General features: G+C 45.0%; 1 protein-coding gene across 3 annotated transcripts in view; it reads right to left on the bottom strand.

Moving 5' to 3' along the window:
- The window catches only part of SFMBT2 (Scm like with four mbt domains 2), a 229,729-nt gene that overhangs the window by 34,650 nt on the left and 168,860 nt on the right, over nt 1–26,219 (bottom strand). For all 3 annotated transcript variants that reach the window (XM_030216279.1, XM_030216281.1, XM_030216280.1), the window contains 4 exons: nt 19,125–19,238; nt 15,169–15,211; nt 10,232–10,302; nt 1,277–1,416 (listed from right to left, as the gene is read on the bottom strand). In XM_030216279.1, the coding sequence (XP_030072139.1) occupies nt 1,277–1,416; nt 10,232–10,302; nt 15,169–15,211; nt 19,125–19,238 (368 nt within the window). The remainder of the gene's footprint in view (nt 1–1,276; nt 1,417–10,231; nt 10,303–15,168; nt 15,212–19,124; nt 19,239–26,219) is intronic.

Genomic DNA, 26,219 nt, shown 5'->3' with positions numbered 1-26,219 from the left:
GTGGTATATCAAAATTTTAATAAAATTTAAACTAATTCCTGATGCCAAGAGCTTAATTTCGATACACTCAATGGGCAATTTGGAGGAGTGCTTTCCAACAGAAGGCTGTAACCTGTCCAGCCTATTTTCAGAACCCACTGGCCTCAGGTTTAAAGGGGTCAGCTTGCCTGGAAAAAATTCAGCCTTCCTGTGGCTAATTTAGCCAGTGACAGTAAGAATTTAATGTTTAACGTGATTTATTGATGACTGAACTTAGGAAAACAGATCCAACCAGAAAGTAGAAACACTGTGAGTAGTAAAACATATATAAACTGGAAGGAACAAAGTAGACAAATACATAAACAAGGGGCCCCTTCATCAACACATTTTACAATTGAAATCTTCCCTTTCCCCTCCCCACCTCCTCCTCCTCCTCTATTCCCACCTATCAATAAACCACTCAGAAACCAGTATGAAAGTGAGCCTAGTAGCATGACAGTAAGCATTTAAAAAAACTGTTTACTACTGGCTGAATATTGACCGGTCTATGTTTATCCAGCCTTTTGTAAAATACTCAGGAAACTGTACATGACCTCATCTGATATCTCAAATCCAACATAGACACCTTATATTTATTCATTAAAAAAATTATATCCTGCACCATCGGTTCACAAAGTAACATTCACAATAATATCAACATAGCAACTTAAACAGACACATCAAGAGTACATAATAAATAAAATCATTACAAAGCAAAATCAAAGACCATCAAAAGTCTGTTGGTAAAAAAAAAAAAAAGTTTTTTTTTGTTTCCTGAAGCAGAGCACTGGCTGAAAATGACGCAAATGCATTGTGAGTTCCATGATTTAGGAGCTGAACCATAAATATCTTCTCCCTGTATTCTTCCAATCACACATGCCAAAATAATGTAACTTCAAGCAAATTCTGACTCTGTGACCTCAACACATGTGCAAGTGTATACATTTTTAAAGCACTTGCAAGGCAAACAGGTGATTTATTATATAGAGCTTTAAAAACCAACATGATAATCTTAAAGTTGATCCGCCGGGCAATAGGCAGCCAATGTAAATGATTTGAGATAGGAGAAATATGAACATAGCATGAGCAACCTGTAATCGAGCTGTAGCATTCTGAGCTACCTGCAAAAAAACGCCTACACAGAACGTGAATATAAGTTCACACTGTCCTGTTACCATGTGCAGTTATATGTATGCATACCGCTCGACATGTGGAAACAACTTTATAAAATGAGCCCTAAATTGTGCAGATACCTTACCTCTTTGAGAACAAGGACACATTTGCCAGGCCCCACTGACTGAGGTAGTTCTGCAATTCTTCCTTTGTTTAAATATGGACCTGAGAAACAGCGATGGTTGATGAAGAGCTGGGGGCAGCAGTATTTGCCATTGGTGGTACCTGGAATAAAAGGGAGGTGTTAGCAGTGGCGTAGCAAGGGGGGGTGAAAGGGGCGGTCCGCCCCGGGTGTCAGCTCAGGGGGGGGTGCTTCCTGCCAGCGCCTCCCCCTCGGCGAATTGACACCCCCTCCCCCGACCAGCTCCCGCACCCTACCTTTAAAAAGAATATTGGGAGGCGAGGCGTCCTGCCCTGCACGTAAAAGAAATGTGGACCGTCGGGTCTTCCCTCGCTCTGTCTGTCCCACCCTCCGCTGACGCAACTTCCTATTTCTGCAAGGGCGGGATAGACAGCGAGAGAAGGCCCGACGGTCCACATTTCTTTTACGTGCAGGGCAGGGCGCCTCGCCTCCCGATATTCTTTTTAAAGGTAGGGTGCGGGAGCTGGTCGGGGGGTGTCATCGTGCTGCACCCGGGGGGGGGGGGGGGGGGGGTGCAACAGCAAACTGCCCCGCCCCGGGTGGCAGCCCCCCATCCTACGCCACTGGGTGTTAGTAAGGGAGCATCAACATCTCCATGTAACTGGGACAACTATTTTCAGATTCCTGCTAGCAACACAAACAGTAAAGGCAATAAAAGCTCCCACCTAGTAAGGCCAAGACTCCCAGCTTCTTACGTAGTAACATAGTACACGATGGCAGATAACGAATGCTACATACCTGTAGAAGGTATTCTCCGAGGACAGCAGGCTGATTGTTCTCACTGATGGGTGACGTCCACGGCAGCCCCTCCAATCGGAAACTTCACTAGCAAAGTCCTTTGCTAGCCCTCGCGCGCCCGCGCGCACCGCGCATGCGCGGCCGTCTTCCCGCCCGAAACCGGCTCGAGCCGGCCAGTCCAGTATGTAGCAAGACAATACACTTCAAGGGAAGACACAACTCCAAAGGGGAGGCGGGCGGGTTTGTGAGAACAATCAGCCTGCTGTCCTCGGAGAATACCTTCTACAGGTATGTAGCATTCGCTTTCTCCGAGGACAAGCAGGCTGCTTGTTCTCACTGATGGGGTATCCCTAGCCCCCAGGCTCACTCAAAACAACAACATTGGTCAATTGGGCCTCGCAACGACGAGGACATAACTGAGATTGACCTAAAAAAATTTACCAACTAACTGAGAGTGTAGCCTGGAACAGAACAAACAGGGCCCTCGGGGGGTGGAGTTGGATCCTAAAGCCCAAACAGGTTCTGAAGAACTGACTGCCCGAACCGACTGTCACGTCGGGTATCCTGCTGCAGGCAGTAATGAGATGTGAATGTGTGGACAGATGACCACGTCGCAGCTTTGCAAATTTCCTCCATGGTGGCTGACTTCAAGTGGGCTACCGACGCTGCCATGGCTCTAACATTATGAGCCGTGACATGACCCTCAAGAGCCAGCCCAGCCTGGGCGTAAGTGAAGGAAATGCAATCTGCTAGCCAATTGGATATGGTGCGTTTCCCTACAGCCACTCCCCTCTTGTTGGGATCAAAAGAAACAAACAATTGGGCGGACTGTCTGTGGGGCTGTGTCCGCTCCAGATAGAAGGCCAATGCTCTCTTGCAGTCCAATGTGTGCAGCTGACGTTCAGCAGGGCAGGAATGAGGACGGGGAAAGAATGTTGGCAAGACAATTGACTGGTTCAGATGGAACTCCGACACAACCTTTGGCAGAAACTTAGGGTGAGTGCGGAGGACTACTCTGTTGTGATGAAATTTGGTGTAAGGGGCCTGGGCTACCAGGGCCTGAAGCTCACTGACTCTACGAGCCGAGGTAACTGCCACCAAGAAAATGACCTTCCAGGTCAAGTACTTCGGATGGCAGGAATTCAGTGGCTCGAAAGGAGGTTTCATCAGCTGGGTGAGAACGACATTGAGATCCCATGACACTGTAGGAGGCTTGACAGGGGGCTTTGACAAAAGCAAACCTCTCATGAAGCGAACAACTAAAGGCTGTCCTGAGATCGGCTTACCTTCCACTTGGTAATGGTATGCACTGATTGCACTAAGGTGAACCCTTACGGAGTTGGTCTTCAGACCAGACTCAGACAAGTGCAGAAGGTATTCAAGCAGGGTCTGTGTAGGACAAGAGCGAGGATCTAGGGCCTTGCTGTCACACCAGACGGCAAACCTCCTCCAATGAAAGAAGTAACTTCTCTTAGTGGAGTCTTTCCTGGAAGCAAGCAAGATGCGGGAGACACCCTCTGGCAGACCCAAAGAGGCAAAGTCTACGCCCTCAACATCCAGGCCGTGAGAGCCAGGGACTGGAGGTTGGGATGCAGAAGAGCCCCTTCGTCCTGCGTGATGAGGGTCGGAAAACACTCCAATCTCCAGGGTTCTTCGGAGGATAACTCCAGAAGAAGAGGGAACCAGATCTGACGCGGCCAAAAGGGAGCAATCAGAATCATGGTGCCTCGGTCTTGCTTGAGTTTCAACAAAGTCTTCCCCACCAGAGGAATGGGAGGATAAGCATACAGCAGACCTTCCCCCCAATCCAGGAGGAAGGCATCCGACGCCAGTCTGCCGTGGGCCTGAAGCCTGGAACAGAACTGAGGGACCTTGTGGTTCACTTGAGATGCGAAGAGATCTACCAGGGGGGGGCCCCACGCCCGGAAGATCTGCCGCACCACACGGGAATTGAGCGACCACTCGTGAGGTTGCATAATCCTGCTCAACCTGTCGGCCAGACTGTTGTTTACGCCTGCCAGATATGTGGCTTGGAGCACCATGCCTTGACGGCGAGCCCAGAGCCACATGCTGACGGCTTCCTGACACAGGGGGCGAGATCCGGTGCCCCCCTGCTTGTTGACATAGTACATGGCAACCTGATTGTCTGTCTGAATTTGGATAATTTGGTGGGACAGCCGATCTCTGAAAGCCTTCAGAGCGTTCCAGATCGCTCGCAACTCCAGAAGATTGATCTGTAGATCGCTTTCTTGGAGGGACCACCTTCCTTGGGTGTGAAGCCCATCGACATGAGCTCCCCATCCCAGGAGAGACGCATCCGTGGTCAGCACTTTTTGAGGCTGAGGAATTTGGAAGGGACGTCCCAGAGTCAAATTGGAGCAAATCGTCCACCAATACAGGGATTCGAGAAAACTCGTGGACAGGTGGATCACGTCCTCTAGACCCCCGGCGGCCTGATACCACTGGGAGGCTAGGGTCCATTGAGCAGATCTCATGTGAAGGCGGGCCATGGGAGTCACATGAACTGTGGAGGCCATGTGGCCCAGCAATCTCAACATCTGCCGAGCTGTGATCTGCTGGGACGCTCGTACCCGCGAGACGAGGGACAACAAGTTGTTGGCCCTCGCCTCTGGGAGATAGGCGCGAGCCGTCCGAGAATCCAGCAGGGCTCCGATGAATTCGAGTTTCTGCACTGGGAGAAGATGGGACTTTGGGTAATTTATCACAAACCCCAGTAGCTCCAGGAGGCGAATAGTCATCTGCATGGACTGCAGGGCTCCTGCCTCGGATGTGTTCTTCACCAGCCAATCGTCGAGATATGGGAACACGTGCACCCCCAGCCTGCGAAGCGCCGCTGCTACCACAGCTAGGCACTTTGTGAACACCCTGGGCGCAGAGGCGAGCCCAAAGGGTAGCACACAGTACTGGAAGTGGCGTGCGCCCAGCTGAAATCGCAGATACTGTCTGTGAGCTGGCAGTATCGGGATGTGTGTGTAGGCATCCTTCAAGTCCAGAGAGCATAGCCAATCGTTTTGCTGAATCATGGGGAGAAGGGTGCCCAGGGAAAGCATCCTGAACTTTTCTTTTACGAGATATTTGTTCAGGGCCCTTAGGTCTAGGATGGGACGCATCCCCCCTGTTTTCTTTTCCACAAGGAAGTACCTGGAATAGAACCCCAGCCCTTCTTGCCCGGATGGCACGGGCTCGACCGCATTGGCGCTGAGAAGGGCGGAGAGTACCTCTGCAAGTACCTGCTTGTGCTGGAAGCTGTAGGACTGAGCTCCCGGTGGACAATTTGGAGGTTGAGAGGCCAAATTGAGGGAGTATCCTTGCCGGACTATTTGGAGAACCCACTGATCGGAGGTTATGAGAGGCCACCTTTGGTGAAAAGCTTTCAACCTCCCTCCGACAGGCAGGTCGCCCGGCACTGACACTTGGGTGTCGGCTATGCTCTGCTGGAGCCAGTCAAAAGCTCGCCCCTTGCTTTTGCTGGGGAGCCGCGGGGCCTTGCTGATTCGCACGCTGCTGACGAGAGCGAGCGCGCTGGGGCTTAGCCTGGGCCGCAGGCTGTCGGGAAGGAGGATTGTACCTACGCTTGCCAGAAGTATAGGGAACAGTCTTCCTTCCCCCGAAAAATCGTCTACCTGTAGAGGTAGAAGCTGAAGGCTGCCGGCGGGCGAACTTGTCGAATGCGGTGTCCCGCTGGTGGAGAGACTCTACCACCTGCTCGACTTTTTCGCCAAAAATGTTATCCGCACGGCAAGGCAAGTCCGTAATCCGCTGCTGGACTCTATTCTCCAGGTCGGCGGCACGCAGCCATGAGAGCCTGCGCATCACCACACCTTGAGCAGCGGCCCTGGACGCAACATCAAAAGTGTCATAAACTCCTCTGGCCAGGAATTTTCTGCACGCCTTCAGCTGCCTGACCACCTCCTGAAAAGGCTTGGCTTGCTCAGGGGGAAGAGCATCAACCAAGCCCGCCAACTGCCGCACATTATTCCGCATGTGTATGCTCGTGTAGAGCTGGTAAGACTGGATCTTGGACACGAGCATAGAGGAATGGTAGGCCTTCCTCCCAAAGGAGTCTAAGGTTCTAGCGTCCTTGCCCGGGGGCGCCGAAGCATGTTCCCTAGAACTCTTAGCCTTCTTTAGGGCCAAATCCACAACTCCAGAGTCATGAGGCAACTGAGTGCGCATCAGCTCTGGGTCCCCATGGATCCGGTACTGGGACTCGATCTTCTTGGGAATGTGGGGATTAGTTAATGGTTTGGTCCAGTTCGCAAGCAATGTCTTCTTCAGGACATGGTGCAAGGGAACAGTGGACGCTTCCTTAGGTGGAGAAGGATAGTCCAGGAGCTCAAACATTTCAGCCCTGGGCTCGTCCTCCACAACCACCGGGAAGGGGATGGCCGTAGACATCTCCCGGACAAAGGAGGCAAAAGACAGACTCTCGGGAGGAGAAAGCTGTCTCTCAGGAGAGGGAGTGGGATCAGACGGAAGACCCCCAGACTCCTCGTCAGAGAAATATCTGGGATCTTCCTCTTCCTCCCACGAGGCCTCACCCTCGGTGTCAGACACAAGTTCACGGACCTGTGTCTGCAACCTCGCCCTGCTCGACTCCGTGGAACCCTGTCCACGATGGGGGCGTCGAGAGGTAGACTCCCTCGCCCGCATCGGCGAAGCTCCCTCCGCCGACGTAGTCGGGGAGCCTTCCTGGGAGGTGGCCGCGGTCGGTACCGCACGCGGTACCGACGTCGGGGACCTCAACCTGGGCGATGGGCCAGCCGGCGCCACGCTCGACGGTACCGGTGGCGCAAGCACCGCCGGTACCGGAGGGGTAGGGCGCAACAGCTCTCCCAGAATCTCTGGGAGAACGGCCCGGAGGCTCTCGTTTAGAGCGGCTGCAGAGAAAGGCTGAGGGGTCGATGCAGGCGTCGACGTCAGTACCTGTTCCGGGCGTGGAGGCTGTTCCGGGCTGTCCAGAGCGGAGCGCATCGACACCTCCTGAACAGAGGGTGAGCGGTCCTCTCGGTGCCGATGCCTGCTGGGTGCCGAATCCCTCGGCGACCCAGAGCTCTCGGTGCCGACACGGGGAGGAGACCGGTGTCGATGCTTCTTCGATTTCTTCCGAAGCATGTCACCGGAGCTCCCCGGCACCGACGAGGAGGACGTCGAATCCACCCGTCGCTTCCTCGGGGCCGAGACTGAAGAAGGTCGATCTCGGGGGGGCTGTACCGCAGGAGCCCTCAGGGTAGGCGGAGACCCACCCGAGGGCTCACCGCCACCAGCAGGGGAATGGACAGCCCTCACCTGCACTCCACCCGATGCACCACCGTCCGACGACATCAGCAGACGAGGTCCTGGTACCACCGACGTCGATGCAGCTATCCGATGTCTCGGCGCCGATGCAGAGGCCCGATGCCTCGATGCACTCGATGCAGGGGCGGCCGAGGAAGATGGTCTGGACGCTGACGACGTCGATGCACTCGAAGATCCCGGTGCCGATGCCGACGAAGAGCCCGAGAACAACACGTTCCACTGGGCTAGTCTCGCTACCTGAGTCCGCCTTTGAAGCAGGGAACACAGACTGCAGTTCTGAGGGCGGTGCTCGGCCCCCAGACACTGAAGACACGACGAGTGTCGATCAGTGAGCGAGATAACCCGGGCGCACTGGGTGCACTTCTTGAAGCCGCTGGAAGGCTTCGATGTCATGGGCGGAAAAATCACGCCGGCGAAATCAAAAGCCGAAATGGCGAAATTCGAAGCACCAAATTTAGAGGGAGAAAAAATCTCGACCGAGGCCGAAAAAAGGCCTACCCCGACGACGAAAGAAAACTTACCGGGGCAAAAAAGCTGGAAGTACGGGGAGGATTTACACGAAACCCGGCGGGGGGTTTCCGGAGCACTTCCCGACTATGACAAAGCTTTCCCGAAGGAAAAAAACACGTTCAAACGAATTGGACGCGCGAGGTCGACTTTCCGGGGCTCGACACGGCGAAAACACGACCGTACCGAGTGCGGACAAAAGAAGACTGGCCGGCTCGAGCCGGTTTCGGGCGGGAAGACGGCCGCGCATGCGCGGTGCGCGCGGGCGCGCGAGGGCTAGCAAAGGACTTTGCTAGTGAAGTTTCCGATTGGAGGGGCTGCCGTGGACGTCACCCATCAGTGAGAACAAGCAGCCTGCTTGTCCTCGGAGAAAGACCTGTACGGTCCATTCAGTCTGCCCAACAAGATAAACTCGTTATATATGGTACTTTTTACGTATACATGACCTTGATTTGTCCTTGCCATTTTCAGGGCATAGACCGTAGAAGTCCGCCCAGCACTAGTTTTGCTTCCCAATTACTGATGTTGCCACCCAATCTCCGCTAAGCTTCCGTGGATCCATTTCTTCTTAGCAGGATTCCTTTGTGTTTATCCCACGCATTTTTGAATTCTGTTACTGTTTTCATCTCCACCACGTCCCGTGGGAGGGCATTCCAAGTATCTACTACCCTCTCCATGAAAAAAATGACATTTTTCCTGAGTCTGCTCCCCTTCAACCTCAATTCATGTCCTCTAGTTCTACCGCCTTCCCGTCTCTGGAAAAGGTTTGTTTGTGGATTAATACCTTTCAAATAGTTGAACGTCTGTATCACATCACCCCCTTGTTTCTCATTTCCTCCAGGGTATACGTGATACAGACGTTCAGATATAGACAACCCTTTCACTGCAGCACTGCCTAGTGGGAATTAAGGACTGAGCAGTGGTGAAGTAGGCATAGTACCATAAAGCTGGAAAAGTGTAACAGACCACCGATGGAACCACAAGGCGGAGTCAGAAGTCAGAGGAAAACATATTTATTCAAAGACCCAACCAAGACAGCCCGTGTTTCGGCAAGTGCCTGCCTGAGGGGTCAGTCAGAAGGGCAGCACAGGTCATCGTTCTATAAAATTCTTCTCAACAAGAGCAATAAATAAGAACATGCGAAAGGTTCTTCGCATAGCTACAAAAAGCAATGGCAGTTGCCTGTGTCGCAAGCCAAAGACATTACGACACACGAAAATGCCATTGCTTTTTGTAGCTACGCGGAGAAGAATTTTATAGAACAACATCCTTGTGGTTCCATCTGTAGTCTGGTTTACTCTTCCTACTTTCTGGGTAATGGTGAGACTGCGGAGCTGCTTAATCAATTTAATTTATCAAAAATATGAGAAAGGGCCAAACTTGAAAACCTGTTTCTAAACACTCCGGGGCACTTTCACTAGTGTGGCATTTAGTAAGAGAAACTCTCAGTAACCTCGTTATAACATAAATACAACCAAAATTTAATTATTTAAGGCTAGATTTACTAAAGTGTGCTACCACGTGAGTATATGCTAACATCATCAATGTACGTTACTAGTAAATAGGTCGCGTTATATAAAACGGAATCTGTGGCAAATAACATCAGTTAATGAGTCTTAGTGAATCCTGATACAGTTTAATAAATGTAGCCCTCAATATTATAACATTTTAAGGCCTTATTATTCCAAAGTTCTTCTTATTAGTACTTGGGCATCTAGATGACAGTTTTCAACATGGTCTGTATAGTTGCAAACCCTCAGGTATTTTTACTTGCACATGTACCTACTTTCCCTTTAAAAACTGCCTTGGTAATAAACCATCCACAGAGTAGTGAAGTGCTCTAACGGTTAAAGCAGTGGGCTGAGAACCAGGGAAATCTGGTCCAAATCTCACTGTGGCTCCTTGTAACCTTGAGCCAATCACTTAACTCTCCATTGTTTCAGGTACCAAACTTAGGGCCTCTTTTACTAAAACGCGATAGCAATGTCTGGCGCTGCAAATACGCCGCTGCCCATTCATTTTGAACGGGCTGCATTGCATTTCCCGCATGGGAATCGTTAGTGTGGATTAGTAAAAGAGGCCCTTACACTGTAGCTCTCCAGGGACATGAAAATACCTACTGTACTTAAATTTAGCTCACCACTTGCACCAAATCCAAAATCCTCCCACCTGCTATTTTGAAAAAAATACCTGCAGAAAAATGTATGTAGTTTTCAAAATACAAAACATTACTACCTCTTTTGACTTAACCCCTCTTCCTATCTCATAAAATTCCGTTTCTACATGAAGGCAAATGTATTGTGAAAAATATCCAAGAGGCTGAGAAAAACTCACTTGTTGCATCAGGTTGCAGCACAGGGCATAGATCATGAGGCATTTTTTCCACAGGTACTGAGGCTGGCAACCTAATTTAAAACAAGACAATTTGGAGTGTAAGAGCCAGCGAGAGAAAGATCCTGGAGCAGAGTTCTTCATTATAAGGCTCCCATCAATCCTAAGAGCAGCTCCTTCACTCTCTCCCCCTGCAAACACTCTTTCCCACCTCCTACAGAGGATTGCTACCTGTAATCTGATCTAATCTAGTGCTTATTAACCGCCAATTCCTGAAAGGTCTAAGGTGGTGTACAAGATTGAAAAATACAAAATTATATAAATACAGCTAACAAAATAATATCCATTAAACAGAATTTACAAGTAAATATTCAGTAACTAACTGTTAATCTCAAACACAAACAAGGAGTGACACAGGCTGGATAAATATGTCCTGCAACAGGACATATTTATCCACTCCTACCCTAGCAGAGATAATATTTAATCACCTCTCGGACCTCATGTGCAACTTTAATTAAATTAGTCCCCTTATTTTCTAAGTCCTCCTACTCTCTTACCTATACAGTGGGGGAAATAAGTATTTGATCCCTTGCTGATTTTGTAAGTTTGCCCACTGACAAAGACATGAGCAGCCCATAATTGAAGGGTAGGTTATTGGTAACAGTGAGAGATAGCACATCACAAATTAAATCCGGAAAATCACATTGTGGAAAGTATATGAATTTATTTGCATTCTGCAGAGGGAAATAAGTATTTAATCCCTCTGGCAAACAAGACCTAATACTTGGTGGCAAAACCCTTGTTGGCAAGCACAGCGGTCAGACGTCTTCTGTAGTTGATGATGAGGTTTGCACACATGTCAGGAGGAATTTTGGTCCACTCCTCTTTGCAGATCATCTCTAAATCATTAAGAGTTCTGGGCTGTCGCTTGGCAACTCGCAGCTTCAGCTCCCTCCATAAGTTTTCAATGGGATTAAGGTCTGGTGACTGGCTAGGCCACTCCATGACCCTAATGTGCTTCTTCCTGAGCCACTCCTTTGTTGCCTTGGCTGTATGTTTTGGGTCATTGTCGTGCTGGAAGACCCAGCCACGACCCATTTTTAAGGCCCTGGCGGAGGGAAGGAGGTTGTCACTCAGAATTGTACGGTACATGGCCCCATCCATTCTCCCATTGATGCGGTGAAGTAGTCCTGTGCCCTTAGCAGAGAAACACCCCCAAAACATAACATTTCCACCTCCATGCTTGACAGTGGGGACGGTGTTCTTTGGGTCATAGGCAGCATTTCTCTTCCTCCAAACACGGCGAGTTGAGTTCATGCCAAAGAGCTCAATTTTTGTCTCATCTGACCACAGCACCTTCTCCCAATCACTCTCGGCATCATCCAGGTGTTCACTGGCAAACTTCAGACGGGCCGTCACATGTGCCTTCCGGAGCAGGGGGACCTTGCGGGCACTGCAGGATTGCAATCCGTTATGTCGTAATGTGTTACCAATGGTTTTCGTGGTGACAGTGGTCCCAGCTGCCTTGAGATCATTGACAAGTTCCCCCCTTGTAGTTGTAGGCTGATTTCTAACCTTCCTCATGATCAAGGATACCCCACGAGGTGAGATTTTGCGTGGAGCCCCAGATCTTTGTCGATTGACAGTCATTTTGTACTTCTTCCATTTTCTTACTATGGCACCAACAGTTGTCTCCTTCTCGCCCAGCGTCTTACTGATGGTTTTGTAGCCCATTCCAGCCTTGTGCAGGTGTATGATCTTGTCCCTGACATCCTTAGACAGCTCCTTGCTCTTGGCCATTTTGTAGAGGTTAGAGTCTGACTGATTCACTGAGTCTGTGGACAGGTGTCTTTCATACAGGTGACCATTGCCGACAGCTGTCTGTCATGCAGGTAACGAGTTGATTTGGAGCATCTACCTGGTCTGTAGGGGCCAGATCTCTTACTGGTTGGTGGGGGATCAAATACTTATTTCCCTCTGCAGAATGCAAATAAATTCATATACTTTCCACAATGTGATTTTCCGGATTTAATTTGTGATGTGCTATCTCTCACTGTTACCAATAACCTACCCTTCAATTATGGGCTGCTCATGTCTTTGTCAGTGGGCAAACTTACAAAATCAGCAAGGGATCAAATACTTATTTCCCCCACTGTATGTTCCATCATTGCTTTTACTCTAAATTGTCTATTCAAAAGTTGTATTACATATTGTGTTGACATTGTAAGTAGGAAACTATGCCATACTTTGTATTGTTATTTGAATATTTTTACTGCTGTAATTGTCTGTTTACATTTGATTTATTCTTAACTGTACACCGCCTTGAGTGATTACTTTAAAAAGGCGGTAAATAAATAAATCAATAAAGTCTTAAGATTTTAATGAATATGAATTTTCAGTTCTTAATTCAATTGGCAAGGAATTCCAATAAAAAACAGCCTGAAAAGAATATGATTGTTCATAATTTCTGTTTGAAACTAAACATTGAGCTGAAGGTTAATAAAGAGTTATTATTCTTAAATATAAATGTTAACCGAGGGCTTCTTTCACAAAGCCACGGTAGCGATTCCTGCATGGCAAATGAGAGGAAGCCCATTCAATTCCTGTCAGAAACAGGAAGCCAAATAGCGCTAGATGTAACTTACTTGGACTTCAGCAAAGCCTTTGACACGGTCCCTCATAGAAGGCTCTTGAATAAACTTGAAAGGCTGGAATTAGGACCAAAAGTGGTGAACTGGATTAGAAACTGGTTGACAGACAGACGCCAGAGGGTGGTGGTCAATGGAATTCACTCGAAGGAAAGGTGAATAGTGGAGTGCTTAAGGGATTGGTGCTGGGTCCAATTCTGTTCAGTATATTTGTGAGTGACATTGCTGAAGGATTAAAAGGTAAGGTATGCCTTTTAGAGGATGATACCAAGATTTGTAACAGAATGGACACTCCAGAGGGAGTGGAAAACATGAAAAGGGATCTGAAAAAGTTAGAAGAATGGTCTAATGTTTGGCAATTAAAATTCAATGCAAAGAAGTGCAAAGTGATGCATTTGGGGAGTAGAAACTCAAGGGAGCTGTATGTCCTAGGAGGTGAGAGGCTGATATGCACAGATGGGGAGAGGGGACCTTGGGGTGATGGTATCCGAGGACCTTAAAGCGAAAAAACAGTGTGACAAAGCAGTGGGAGTAGCCAGAAGGATGTTAGGTAGCATCGAGAAAGGAGTAACCAGCAGAAGAAAGGAGATGTTGATGCTCCTGTACAAGTCAATGGAGTATTGTGTTCAGTTTTGGATGCTAAGGATATAAAAAGACTAGAAGCGATCCAGGGGAAGGCAACAAAAATGATATGGGGCTTGCACTATAAGACGTATGAGAAGAGACTGGAAGACCTAAATATGCATAGCCTAGACGAAAGAAGGGACAGGGGAGATATGATACAGATGTTTAAATACTTGAAAGGTATTAATATAGAAACAAATCTCTTCCAGATAAGGGGAAATGATAAAACTAGAGGACATGAGCTCAGGTTGTGGGGTGGTAGACTTAGGAGTAATGTCGGGAAATTCTTTTTCACGGAGAGGGTGATCAATGCCTGGAATGCCCTCCCGAGGGAGGTGGTAGAGATAAAATCAGTGACAGAATTCAAAAAGGCGTGGGATGAACACAGAGGAACACTATTTAGAAAATAGATGATAGAAAACAAAAATAAATTAAAAAAAACTTAAATGGCTGCAGGGTGAGGATGTGTGAGTGACGCTTGGATGGCTATTTCAACAGTAAAGAACTAAGATCAGTACCAGGCAGACTTCGTAGGTCTGTGTCTGTATATGGCAATCTGGTTTAGGATAAGCTGGAAAGGGCTTCAATAGCAACTTTAGTAGCTGGAACCGAGGACAGTGCTGGCCAGACTTTTATGGTCTGGGTCCCGCAAATGACAAGACAGATTTGGATAGGCTGGAGTGGGCTTCGATGGCAATTCCAGTAGGTGGAACATAAGGATAGAGCGGGGCGAACTTCCACGGTTTATGTCCCAGAAAAGCCAAAGAAAGACTCATTATGAAGTATATAATAGCACATTTATTGTTGATTTAATCATGAATTGATAATGAGTTTGACTGGATAGACTGTTCAAGTCTTTACCTGCCATCACTTACTATGTTACTATGATGTACAAGAGGAAAGTGAATTCAGCTTGAATAGGTTCTGGTGTTGAATGACCTTTAGTGCTCTTTTGGGTGGGTAATTTGGTGGGCTTTTCAATCTGTTGCATCTGTTCCATTCACAATGCTGTCAATTGTGACTTCCATAAGTTTTAAAGAAATGTGTCATTTCAAACTTCACACTGCTATAACTGTGCTGGGGACCATTTTGAAAGCATCCTATATACATCAGCGGGACTATCAACCCAACTTGCAAAGTCCTTGCTGTTCCTCAAGGTTAACTTGATTGGTGACATCACAACCTGTAATATCGTTGTTTCAAACTAAAAATCACCTTTGTCTTTTCAGTTGTATTATACAGGGCCGCTGAGAGGGGGGAACAGGGGGGGACAAAATTCCCCGGGCCCGGGCCTCCGGGGGGTGGGGGGGTCCCGCTGCCGCCACAGTCCGGCCCGCCCGCCCTCTGTCGCTCCCTGGCATTGAATTTAAGCGCCTCACCTTCGAAAGCGCAGCAAGCAGCGGCAGACCACTCCTTCCTTTCGTGTCCCGCCCTCGCCTGACGTAACATCCGCGAGGGCGGGACACAGAAGGAAGGAGTGGTCTGCCGTTGGTTGCTGTGCTTTTGAAGGTGAGGTGCTTAAGGTCAGTGCAGAGTGCCTGGGGGTGGAGAGAGGGCCTGGTGGTGGGTGGAGGGGGGCCCAGTGGTGGCCTTGTCCCAGGCCTGGCCCAGTCTCTCGGCGGCCCTGGTATTATACAATATTATATATACGAGGTTAATCGCACTTACTGTTTCTCAGGCTGCACAACTGCAATCTTTCTCTTCTTTTGTACTAGGAGACAAAATATCAGTGTTAGTCTACCTTACCTTAGACAAGTCAAAACATTTCAGGCCAATTTTCAGGTCAAAGGGGGTGTTAGTATGGGAGGGGCAAGGGTGTGTCAGGGGCGTTTCGACTAGCACACACCTTATAGAATAGCTGCATTTACGTGCCTAACTGCCGCATTTAGGCTCCACTAGACAAGGCGTAAGTGGCTGCGCTAATGTTTGGTGAGTAACTGAGGATTTACAGTAGTATTCTATAACAGATTTGGCGTGCAACTCTGTCGTTATAGAATATTAGGCTAGCACCCAGTTTTTTGGTGTCTTTTAGCAACCTATGTGGAATTTACCCCTAGATATGTAGCCTGGGTGGTTTACTTTAGCTTTGCTTTACAGAAGGCCTAAAGCAACTGCCTCCATAATTAATAAATAGGGCTAGATTCTATATATCAAGCCTATAAAATTGGCACTGATAAAAAATACGTCTAGGCGTATTCTGTGAACCGCGCCTCAATGTATAGAATACACCTAAGTCTAGGCATAGTTTATAGAATATGCTGAACAGCTGTTTCCTGCAACTATATTTAGTCAAGGCCATTTACACCAATGAAAACCTGGTATAAATGCTGACGCCTAAATTACACGTGGAACAGGCATATTCTATAACAGTGCACGTAAATTCTAGGAACACTCAAGACCTGCCCACAGCCCCCTTTTCAGATCCATGTCTTAAAATTCACGTAACATACATAGTAACATAGTAGATGACGGCAGAAAAAGACCTGCACGGTCCATCCAGTCTGCCCAACAAGATAAACTCATATGTGTATACCTTACCTTGATTTGTACCTGTCTTTTTCAGGGCACAGACCGTATAAGTCTGCCCAGCACTATCCCCGCCTCCCAACCACCAGCCCCGCCTCCCACCACCGGCTCTGGCACAGACCGTATAAGTCTGCCCAGCACTATCCCCGCCTCCCAACCACCAGCCCCGCCTCCCACCACCGGCTCTGGCACAGACCGTATAAGTCTGCCCAGCACCATCCCCGCCTCCCAACCACCAGCCCCGCCTCCCACCACCGGCTCTGGCACAGACCGTATAAGTCTGCCCAGCACTATCCCCGCCTCCCAACCACCAACCCCTCTTCCCCCCACCTGCTCCGCCACCCAATTTCGTCTAAGCTTCTGAGGATCCATTCCTTCTGCACAGGATTCGTTTATGTATATCCCACGCATGTCTGAATTCCGTTACCGTTCTCATCTCCACTGCATTACTTTACAGAATATCCTTAGACATTTGTGCCCGTAAATTCTAATTAATGCCAATTAATGTCAACAATTGTAAATTAAGTTCAATGATTGGCACCGGACTGGCTTGTTCAGCTACTGGAGTTGCACGCACATATCCAGAATATGACCAGATTTGTGCATGCAACTCAAGTCACACTATATAGAATCCAGGGGATAGTGGCTGAATATCGCCGCTATATATAAAGCTTTCTATCTCCACTCTCACTCTGCCTAACTCTTCCCAGGCACTACATAGAAAATGCCGGAGCAGTTAGTGATTTTCGCAGACACTATACATATAGGGGTGTATTCTGTATATGGCACGGGAAAAAGCGCTATTCTATAAGCAGTGCTTAAAGTTAAGAGTAGTTTACAGAATAATGTTTACACCTGGGAATCACACCTACGTATAGGTGTGGCCTTTTGCATCAACTGAAACGTGGTGCAAATCTTTGCACCTAAATTAGGTGCACTTCGCCCTTATTCTATAACTATGCGTGTTAATTATAGAACGCCCCGATTCTGACCATGACCCTCCCATTTCCAAACTCACGTTTTGAACTTGCGTGTAAAATTTAGGCGTGGATCCCGTGCCTAAATTTACACATGTATATTCTATTTCGTGCCTATAATTGCTTGTTACCATGCCAATTAAATTAGCTCATTATGCAATTAAATTGCATGAGCAAATTGGGCACAGGGCCCAAATTTGCACACACAATTTTTAGTGACTTTTGTAGAATTTAGGGGATAGTGCCTTTGAACATCTGTGCACCTTCTAGCTGTCAGTAAATGTGTAATTCTTTTTCAAAAAGGATTTTATATTTTGCTTTTACAAAAAGACAAGATTACTACAGGAGTTTTTAAACTCTACATCGTGGCTGTCCTTTGAGACAGGCGAGCTTAGTCTTAAAGATTTTACCCATTTTTCTTTGGAGATATTGGACAGGTACACATTACAAACCACTTACAACCTAACCCTGACCCCTGAGGCAGGCGTTGTTTCATGCCGAAACACGGCCCGTGTCGGGTCACTTATCAATAAATTACTCCTGTTGTTTCAGTCTTGAAGGCCCAGTGTTGCTTTTTTTGTCTGTATACTTTCTATGTATGCTGTTTACCCTCTCTGTTCGGTGTGCACGTGTGTGTAAATGCCACATTTCTACCTATACACTGTTGTGTAAATGTGTGTTTAACTTACATAGTACATATCGACCAGGATATACACATGGATGGGGCGCCCATTTATAGGCATAACTGATAGAATACTGTAAATTATACACGATCTCTTACACCAGTTCTATGGCTGGCTCATGTGCTCACATCTAACATATATAGTCTTCACACACGGTTAGGCTAGTATTCTATAAAAGAATGTAGGAGCCTATTCCTTTACAAAATGGGCAACTAACTGTAGGTGCCCTTTTTTAGAACTGCCCTTTTAACGTGTGGTAAATGTCTCCCTCTCATAAAGCTCCTAGCCTTCCTATGCAATCTACAGCCTCGTATGGCTGTATCCCATGTGGGACACATTACACCATGTCTTTGTGACAGCAGCAATATCCAGGTCTGGCCTATAGGCGTGGTATTTATTATCCAGACTACAAGCATTCATATACACAGCCATCCATATATTGCTCATACCTTTATCTCTATTGTCTATTAATATCCTCTTGTCCTTCCTGGTCTTTACAAACAGCTTTGTGGGATTCCCAACTTTCCTGGAGGGAGCGACAGTCCGATTCAACCATTTTCAACCTTTGCCCTCCCTCCCACCCCCTCATCTAATTAAACCCTTGTTACTATATGAACTGAGCTCTTTGTCTGGGTCCACGGTTCCTCTTTTGGACAGATGTGGCCATCGTTATTATAAATTCTTAATCCTCTCCATGTAGAATCCCAATCTTACTGAAATTCAAATTTTGTTTCTTTACACCAGATGCAATTATTTATTTATTTGTTACATTTGTATCCCACATTTTCCCACCTATTTGCAGGCTCAATGTGGCTTACAATATTCTATCATGGCAATCACAATACAAGAGCAAATAAACAGTTGGTATTACATAAAGAACAAGAGTAATATAGTAGATATAAGCAAATCGGTATATAAGATAATCATATTATCAGGAAGAAGTGATATGCTAAAATTCTTAATATTGAACATTATGGTATGCCTTGTTGAAAAGAAAAGTTTTTAGTGATTTTTGAAAGTTGAGTAGGTCGTGAATAGATTTCAGGTCAAGAGGCAATGCATTCCACAGTCGCGTACTCACGTATTTGTACCCCGCACTTTCCCACTCATAGCAGGCTCAATGCGGCTTACCTAGTAATAGGATTACAAAGTATAATGCAGAGAAAGCAGATTAAGCTTAACAGAGTAGTGGGGATGTGTAGATAGGTAATGTTATAAGAGAGTGGGGACAGAGGAGATAGGAGGAGGTGCTAGTTTTAAACTAGATTAAGATAGTCAGGGGATGGGGTCAGGGTAAGCATAGGGAAAAATTGAAGGGGGTGTAGTCTGAGTCATTGACGTTGTCGCAAGATCAGTGATGAATAGGTGAATTATGTCAATATTTTCATGTTAATGGTATGACTTTATTCTTATACAGGTATGAATTGCATGTACTTACAGACTGCTTTAAGTGGTGGTGTGAGGGGGTAGGCATTTGCTTCACACCAACCAACAGGAAAAATATCCATGGATTCTACATCAACAATATACTCTGGAACAGGCATCTGTAAACCTGAAATGCACATTTATAATGCAGCTTAAAAACCGATTGACTCAAGCATCAAACATCAAAACATATGCGGTTAATTTTATAACATGGCACCTTTAAAAAAACATTGAACATCTTGATTATTGTATAAAGGCAATAGTCAACAATTCAGTGTCAGCCTGAATATATTCAAACATTTCTCCAATTACAACAAAATAAAAAAATATAGAGATAATGGGGGGTTTTCATCAATTGATTTACACCCATAAGCATGGGTCCTGAAATTTTTTACTTTAAACAAAGTCCATGTTCATTGAACCTCAAGTGCCTCAAATCTTATGCTATTGATAAAATTTACTTAATATCCATTTTGCAAGACATCCATTGTAGCTCCCCATTAATTCATGATTCAACACAGTACAATGTTTTGAGATGAACCATTGATTCAGGGACAAAATACTATTTTAGTATACCATTCTTCTGCTACTGGTTTACAAAGTGTCCATGGCTTTTTATTCCACGCCCCTTTTCTTGAGCACTGAAGCAGAAGCTTGGTTGACACTCTTGTGTTGAGTATTTCATTTTAATCAGTGTCTCTGTTCTTATTTGGGTTCTATGAGACCGTATTTTATAAAGGAAGAATACGAATGTATGTGCCTTTTTAAAATAGGCTCCTAGAATAACCTCCAATGGTGCAAAAATTCTCTTGTACATAAGTACATAAGTATTGCCATACTGGGAAAGACCAAAGGTCCATCGAGCCCAGCATCCTGCTTCCAACAGTGGCCAATCCAGATCACAAATACCCGGCAAGATCCCAAAAATGTACAAAACATTTTATGCTGCTTATCCCAGAAATAGTGGATTTTCCCCAAGTCCATTTAATAACGGTCTATGGACTTTTCCTTTAGGAAGCCGTCCAAACCTTTTTAAAACTCCGCTAAGCTACCCGTCTTTACCACATTCTCTGGCAATGAATTCCAGACTTTAATTACACGCTTAGTGAAAAAAATTTTCTCCGATTCGTTTTAAATTTACTGCAAAGTTCCTTCTGCTCTGAAGCAACTTCAACTATGTGCATATACTCTCTGTGAACATGTACGCTTATAACGTATGTGCATACCTTGCAACACTGACACAGCTCTGCGCATATGCCGTTCCCCAAGCCCACTTACATGTGGACTGCATGAAAGTATGCACCGAGTTGTTCTAACCAGATTTTCAGCAGCATTATCTGGGTAAGTGAAGCTAAAAATGCAAATATGACTTGGTAAATGGGACTTATGAGGGTAGGAGCCACTCCTAGCTGAAAAAGTCCTACTGAATATTGGGACCCATATAAATGAAACATTTCTGTCTTTCATGAGCTAGAATGATGTGCAAAAAAGGAATAATAAGACTATTTGAGCATCAGTATGTGTGAAACAGAAGTGAACCCTTAGCTTTCTTAGCACAGTTTCAGGAGTAGTTACTAAGTTACAGATAAATATATTTTACCACAGTGAAATTTAATGTGTGAGTCACTAAACTTTGGTACTTCAATACTGCATGCTAGTTACTTGAGTTCTGTATTACTGTAGTCATAGGAGTCGACTCTGTGGGTGCTTGAGCACCCCCAATATTGAGAAAATTCCTTGTTTGTGTCCAAGGAAGGGTTATTTTCACTGGGCTTAGCACCCCCAATAATTTTGAAAAATTGGCTCCTATGTCAGATACATCACTTGTTTCTGGCCGCAGCTACATTAATATACTGAACTCTAAAATCAGGCCCCATTATATTTTATAGAGCAGGGCCTTCATAACTATAGCCCCATCCCTTGATACCCCTTCTTTAAAAGGCCCCCTACCTCCCTATATGTAGCAGGGATTTCCTTGGTGGTTGGTGGGCAATGGCAGGGTCAGAAGCAATCCCTGGTTGCTCCTGTCTTGGCGGTGATGTTTTGTTATGAAGGGCAGTTATTCAAATGAATTAAAAGACCCTATGCATTCAAGCAAATCTACTATAGAATGACTGAAGAGGAGGAGATTTTCTGTTTTGGGCTGGCTAAAACCTACTGAAATGCTATGGCAAAACCTGTGAGCTGTTCATGCAATGAAGTCCTAAAATGTGAAAGATCTGAAACAGTTTGACACAGAAGAATGGTTCAAAATTCCTCAAGGGTGATATGAGAAACTGATCATAAATTAAAGAAAACACTTGAGAAGATGCCACCAGTTACCAAATGGAGGGTTTGTGTACTTTTACACACAAGGATACTTATTTTGAATAAATAAAATAAATCTTATTTGTTAGTTATTCATTCATCATAATCTGGAGTATAAATAGACCTCAGATATTCGTAAATTTAAATGTTTATTTTCTACCTAATTAGGATTTGGTTTTTTTTTTTTTTTTTTGAGTACAAAACAATCTATGTTTGTCAGTATTTTCATGGAGGGTGCTATTTCTGTGCAATGAAATACATACAGCTGTGAAGCTAGGAATCATCAATGTGAAAAAGACACAAAAACAGAATGGAAAATTCAAGGCAGGCAAGGAGAAGAGAGAAAAAAAAAATCGCAGAAATGCAGGTTCTTCAATGGTTTATCCAGTAGACATCTATTTTACTTTTTTTGGCCTGAAGTTGTTTTATCGATGCTTATTGGTTAACACCTAAAATCAATAGAAATCAAACAAAATAAAACATGGAAAAGAAAATAAGATGATACCTTTTTTATTGGACATAACTTAATACATTTCTTGATTAGCTTTCGAAGGTTGCCCTTCTTCGTCAGATCGGAAATAAGCAAATGTGCTAGCTGACAGTGTATATAAGTGAAAACATTCAAGCATTACTATGACAGTAAAATAGATACCATTGGAGATTCTACATGGAATGTTGCTACTATTGGAGATTCTATGTGGAATGTTGCTACTATTGGAGATTCTACATGGAATGTTGCTACTATTGGACATTCTACATGGAATGTTGCTATTCCACTAGCAACATTCCATGTAGAAGGCTGCGCAGGCTTCTGTTTCTGTGAGTCTGACGTCCTGCACGTACGTGCAGGACGTCAGACTCACAGAAGCAGAAGCCTGCGCGGCCACATTGGTGATCTACAAGGGCCAACTTCTACATGGAATGTTGCTAGTGGAATAGCAACATTCCATGTAGAATCTATAGAAATCAAACAAAATAAAACATGGAAAAGAAAATAAGATGATCCCTTTTTTATTGGACATAACTTAATACATTTCTTGATTAGCTTTCGAAGGTTGCCCTTCTTCCTCAGATCGGAAATCTGGGGCAACCTTCGAAAGCTAATCAAGAAATGTATTACGTTATGTCCAATAAAAAAGGGATCATCTTATTTTCTTTTCCATGTTTTATTTTGTTTGATTTCTATTGATAACCTTTAAGAGTGGACTAACATGGCTACCACACCTCTCCACCTAAAATCAGAATTCAGATGCCTGTTTTATAAATTGTTCTAAAATATAGACCATCCTAACAGTTCAACCTTTTTCTCAGCACTGTATGCTCAGCGCAAAACTAGCACAAAATTTACCAACAAAACAAAAAACAGAACACATTTTCAGTGAGGAAAACACTGGTACAATGTATGCATTTTGCACACTTGAAACAAACCTTTAATAAACCACTTCCTGAATCTTAAGATGCACAACCTACATTAGTAAAATTAAAGCTAACACAGCTTACAAAGAGTTCCGCTTCCTTAAAGTGTAACATAACCACTAGAATGAACATAAGAGGAGGACAGAGGACATTAAAAAAAAAAAAAAAAAAAAGCAGATATCATCATTTACAGAAGCTGTTCTTTCTTAACCTGGTTTTCATTTCCTTTACAGAGATATCACATGTGCAGCGACAGCAGAAACAATATTTGTGTGGTTTGGGTTTATCTGTCCCCCACCCTAACCTGTATAGTTTGAACGTTTGACAAGCAAACCACAAAATCCTTTGTTTTGCCTGAAGTTAAGCAAATAATACCTCTTTGTTAACGCATATTAATCACACATTTAAGGACACTTTAATAAACACAAAGAGCAAATATATGGTCACTCGATGAAAACAAACGAATACACACATCTATCTGTAGATATAGATTATATAGGCGATCTCTTCAATATTACTAACAGGTTTGATAATAAGCTATGCATGCAAGGTCTCAACAAATGTTGCCACCTTCAGAGAAGCTGCATATTCATATTAACAAGTCTAATTAGAAGGAATGAAGCAGGTAAATCCTTAGCATTTCAGTAGTATATGGTCAGTGAGCATTTAAGAATAGTAATATTATTATCTCTACTATTTTAAACAGATTCACACATGTCCTGATACACCAGTCCTCAGGACACATGCATGAGATAAATTTGCATATAATGGGCGTAGTGCATATAAATCTATCACATGCATATTCATTGTGGGTATCCTGAAAACCTGACTTGCTAGGTATGTCCTGAGAACTGGGTTGAGATACACTATCTTTCAAACAAGGTTCCAGTAGTAGGTTCATGATTAAACTGTTAAAGCTTATCTATTCTTACTGTACACGCCTTGAGTGAATTCCTTCAAAAAGGCAGTAAATAAATAAAATAAACTATTTTCCGCTCCTTTGAGGTATCAGTTCAAGCAGAACCAGGAGTCCATGTACAGCTACCCAGGATCCCATCATCCCCCATCTTTTAATTCCCTCAAGATTTCACTAGTTTCAGGGGCATAGCCAAGGTTTCTGACACTCCCCTGGGAACTGAAATTGGCTCCCTCTTCCACCTACCCCCACTGCTGCTGCCACTTCTCCCTCCAGAACTGCCCCTTTTACATTCAGCTTTCCCCACTTTGCTACTATGCCACAGGGTGACTTAATTAAAAATAATATTTGAAGAAGTAATTTAAAGTTGAGCCAAATAATTGATTCACTGCCATATGGAAGATTCAGTTTCAGTCTTCAAGCCTTCTTTGAAGGCAGTGGATCACAGCTCCTGGAAGGAAGGAGTCCCAGACATGATAAAATGTGGCACTTAACTGGCTAAAAAGTGCAATGGTCCTCGGCTCCAGTAGGACTCCAATAACACCCAACTAGTTAGGGCCAGAACAACATGGTAAACCTGGTAAGCATGGTAAGGGGGCACCGATGGTCAGAGTCATCAAAAACTGCCATTTACCACCGCTTGCACTGGCTCTGACCACACATGTGGCTTGGATCTTCAGCTCTAGGAAACACGGTGCAGGAAAGAACTATGGAGATAGCTTTTGCTTGCACCACACGATAGTAGAGGGAGGACAGTAGTGGCAGCAGCAATGGGGGTAGGGGGAAGAGGGAGCCAATTTCAGTTCCCAGAGGAGTGTCAGAAACCTTGGCTATGCCCCTGAACCTAGTGAAATCTTGAGGGAATTAAAAGATGGGGGATGATGGGATCCTGGGTAGCTGTACATGGACTCCTGGTTCTGCTTGAACTGATACCTCAAAGGAGCGGAAAATAGTTTATTTTATTTATTTACCGCTTTTTTGAAGGAATTCACTCAAGGCGGTGTACAGTAAGAATAGATCAAACATGAGCAATAGGCAATTACAGCAGTAAAAATATTCAAGTAACAATACAAAGTATGGCATGGTATACTACTTGCAATGACAACACAATACGTAATAGAACATTATAATTGGTAGTGTAGGGTAAGGCAAGGTTGTAACATATAGATGAGTAAGAAAGTAGGAAGAATTTGAAAGTAAGGTGACTGATTTGAAGAAAGTTGCACGTGAGGTCAGAGAGATGGTTACTATTATTATTTCTTTAGATTTTGCTCACACCTTTTTCAGTAGTAGCTCAAGGTGAGTTACATTCAGGTACACTGGATATTTCTCTGTCCCAGGGGGGCTCACAATCTAAGTTTGTACCTGAGGCAATTAAATATGATCTCAGATAGGGTAGGAGTGGATAAACATGTCCCGCTGCAGTATGTGCAGCCCGAGTCAATCCTTGTGTGTGTGAGTGAGACTAACAAGTTAGTTACTTCTTCCATTAAAGGCTTGGTTGAAGAGCCAAGCTTTCACCTGCTTCCTGAACTAGAGATAGTCTTGTGTTAAGCAGAGCCTTTCAGGCGATGCAATCCAGAGTGTGGGGGCTACTCTGGAGAAGGCTCGCTTGCGGGTATCACATCGTGTAATGTCTTTTGGAGAAGGGTGTAGTTAGTGAAAGTCCTTGGGAGGACCTTAGTGTCCTTGGCGGTGTTTAGAAACCCATAAGCAAAGAAAAACAAAAGATGAATCCAAGCTGAAATATAGCTTAATGTACATAACTAGCTAGAAGTGGCTGTGCAATAAAAATTTATACTGCTTATTCTGGCTTGGTATAAAGGAAGTACGGTAAAATGTGTGTGATTTATTGGCCTAACACCCTTAAATTATTTATTTGATTAGATAGCGGCCAGAAAAACCCAAGGTGATGAGACAGCAAGTACAAATTTATTGCACAATAAAGTGACGTGTACCTATCAGTGTTTCATCTCTAAATGCTCTCTTATAATGCAAATGTAGCTTTGTCACAGGTGGTCAGTGTCAGCAATCGGGAGCTGCATGACAGTGATAATTTATTCTACTAATCAACAGAGAAGCTGAATATTATAACGGACTATTCCATTCTGTATTTAAAAGCATTAAAAGTACTGAACTGTACCTTCCGGTCATCTCCCCTCTTTCTTGCTAATAATCAGAAACAGCTTCTGGGTGGCTTGGCTAGCATTCCAAACTAATCTTATATAACATTCAGGGCATAAGCCCAGGTGGTACCCCATTCCATTGCTTGTTAGTTTTTTTAAAACTTTTGTAAAGAATGTTTCTTTCAGGGGGAAAAGGAAAATGGGACTTGATATACCACCTTTCTGTGGTTTTTGCAGCTACATTCAAAACGGTTTACATAGTATATACAGGTACTTATTTGTGCCTGGGGTAATGGAGGGTTAAAGTGACTTGCCCAGAGTCACAAGCAGCTGCAGTGGGAAT

This window comes from Microcaecilia unicolor, chromosome 10, assembly GCF_901765095.1.
Source record: "Microcaecilia unicolor chromosome 10, aMicUni1.1, whole genome shotgun sequence".
In the NCBI taxonomy this organism is placed as follows: domain Eukaryota; kingdom Metazoa; phylum Chordata; class Amphibia; order Gymnophiona; family Siphonopidae; genus Microcaecilia; species Microcaecilia unicolor.
This window is presented reverse-complemented; position numbering and strand designations above follow the sequence as displayed.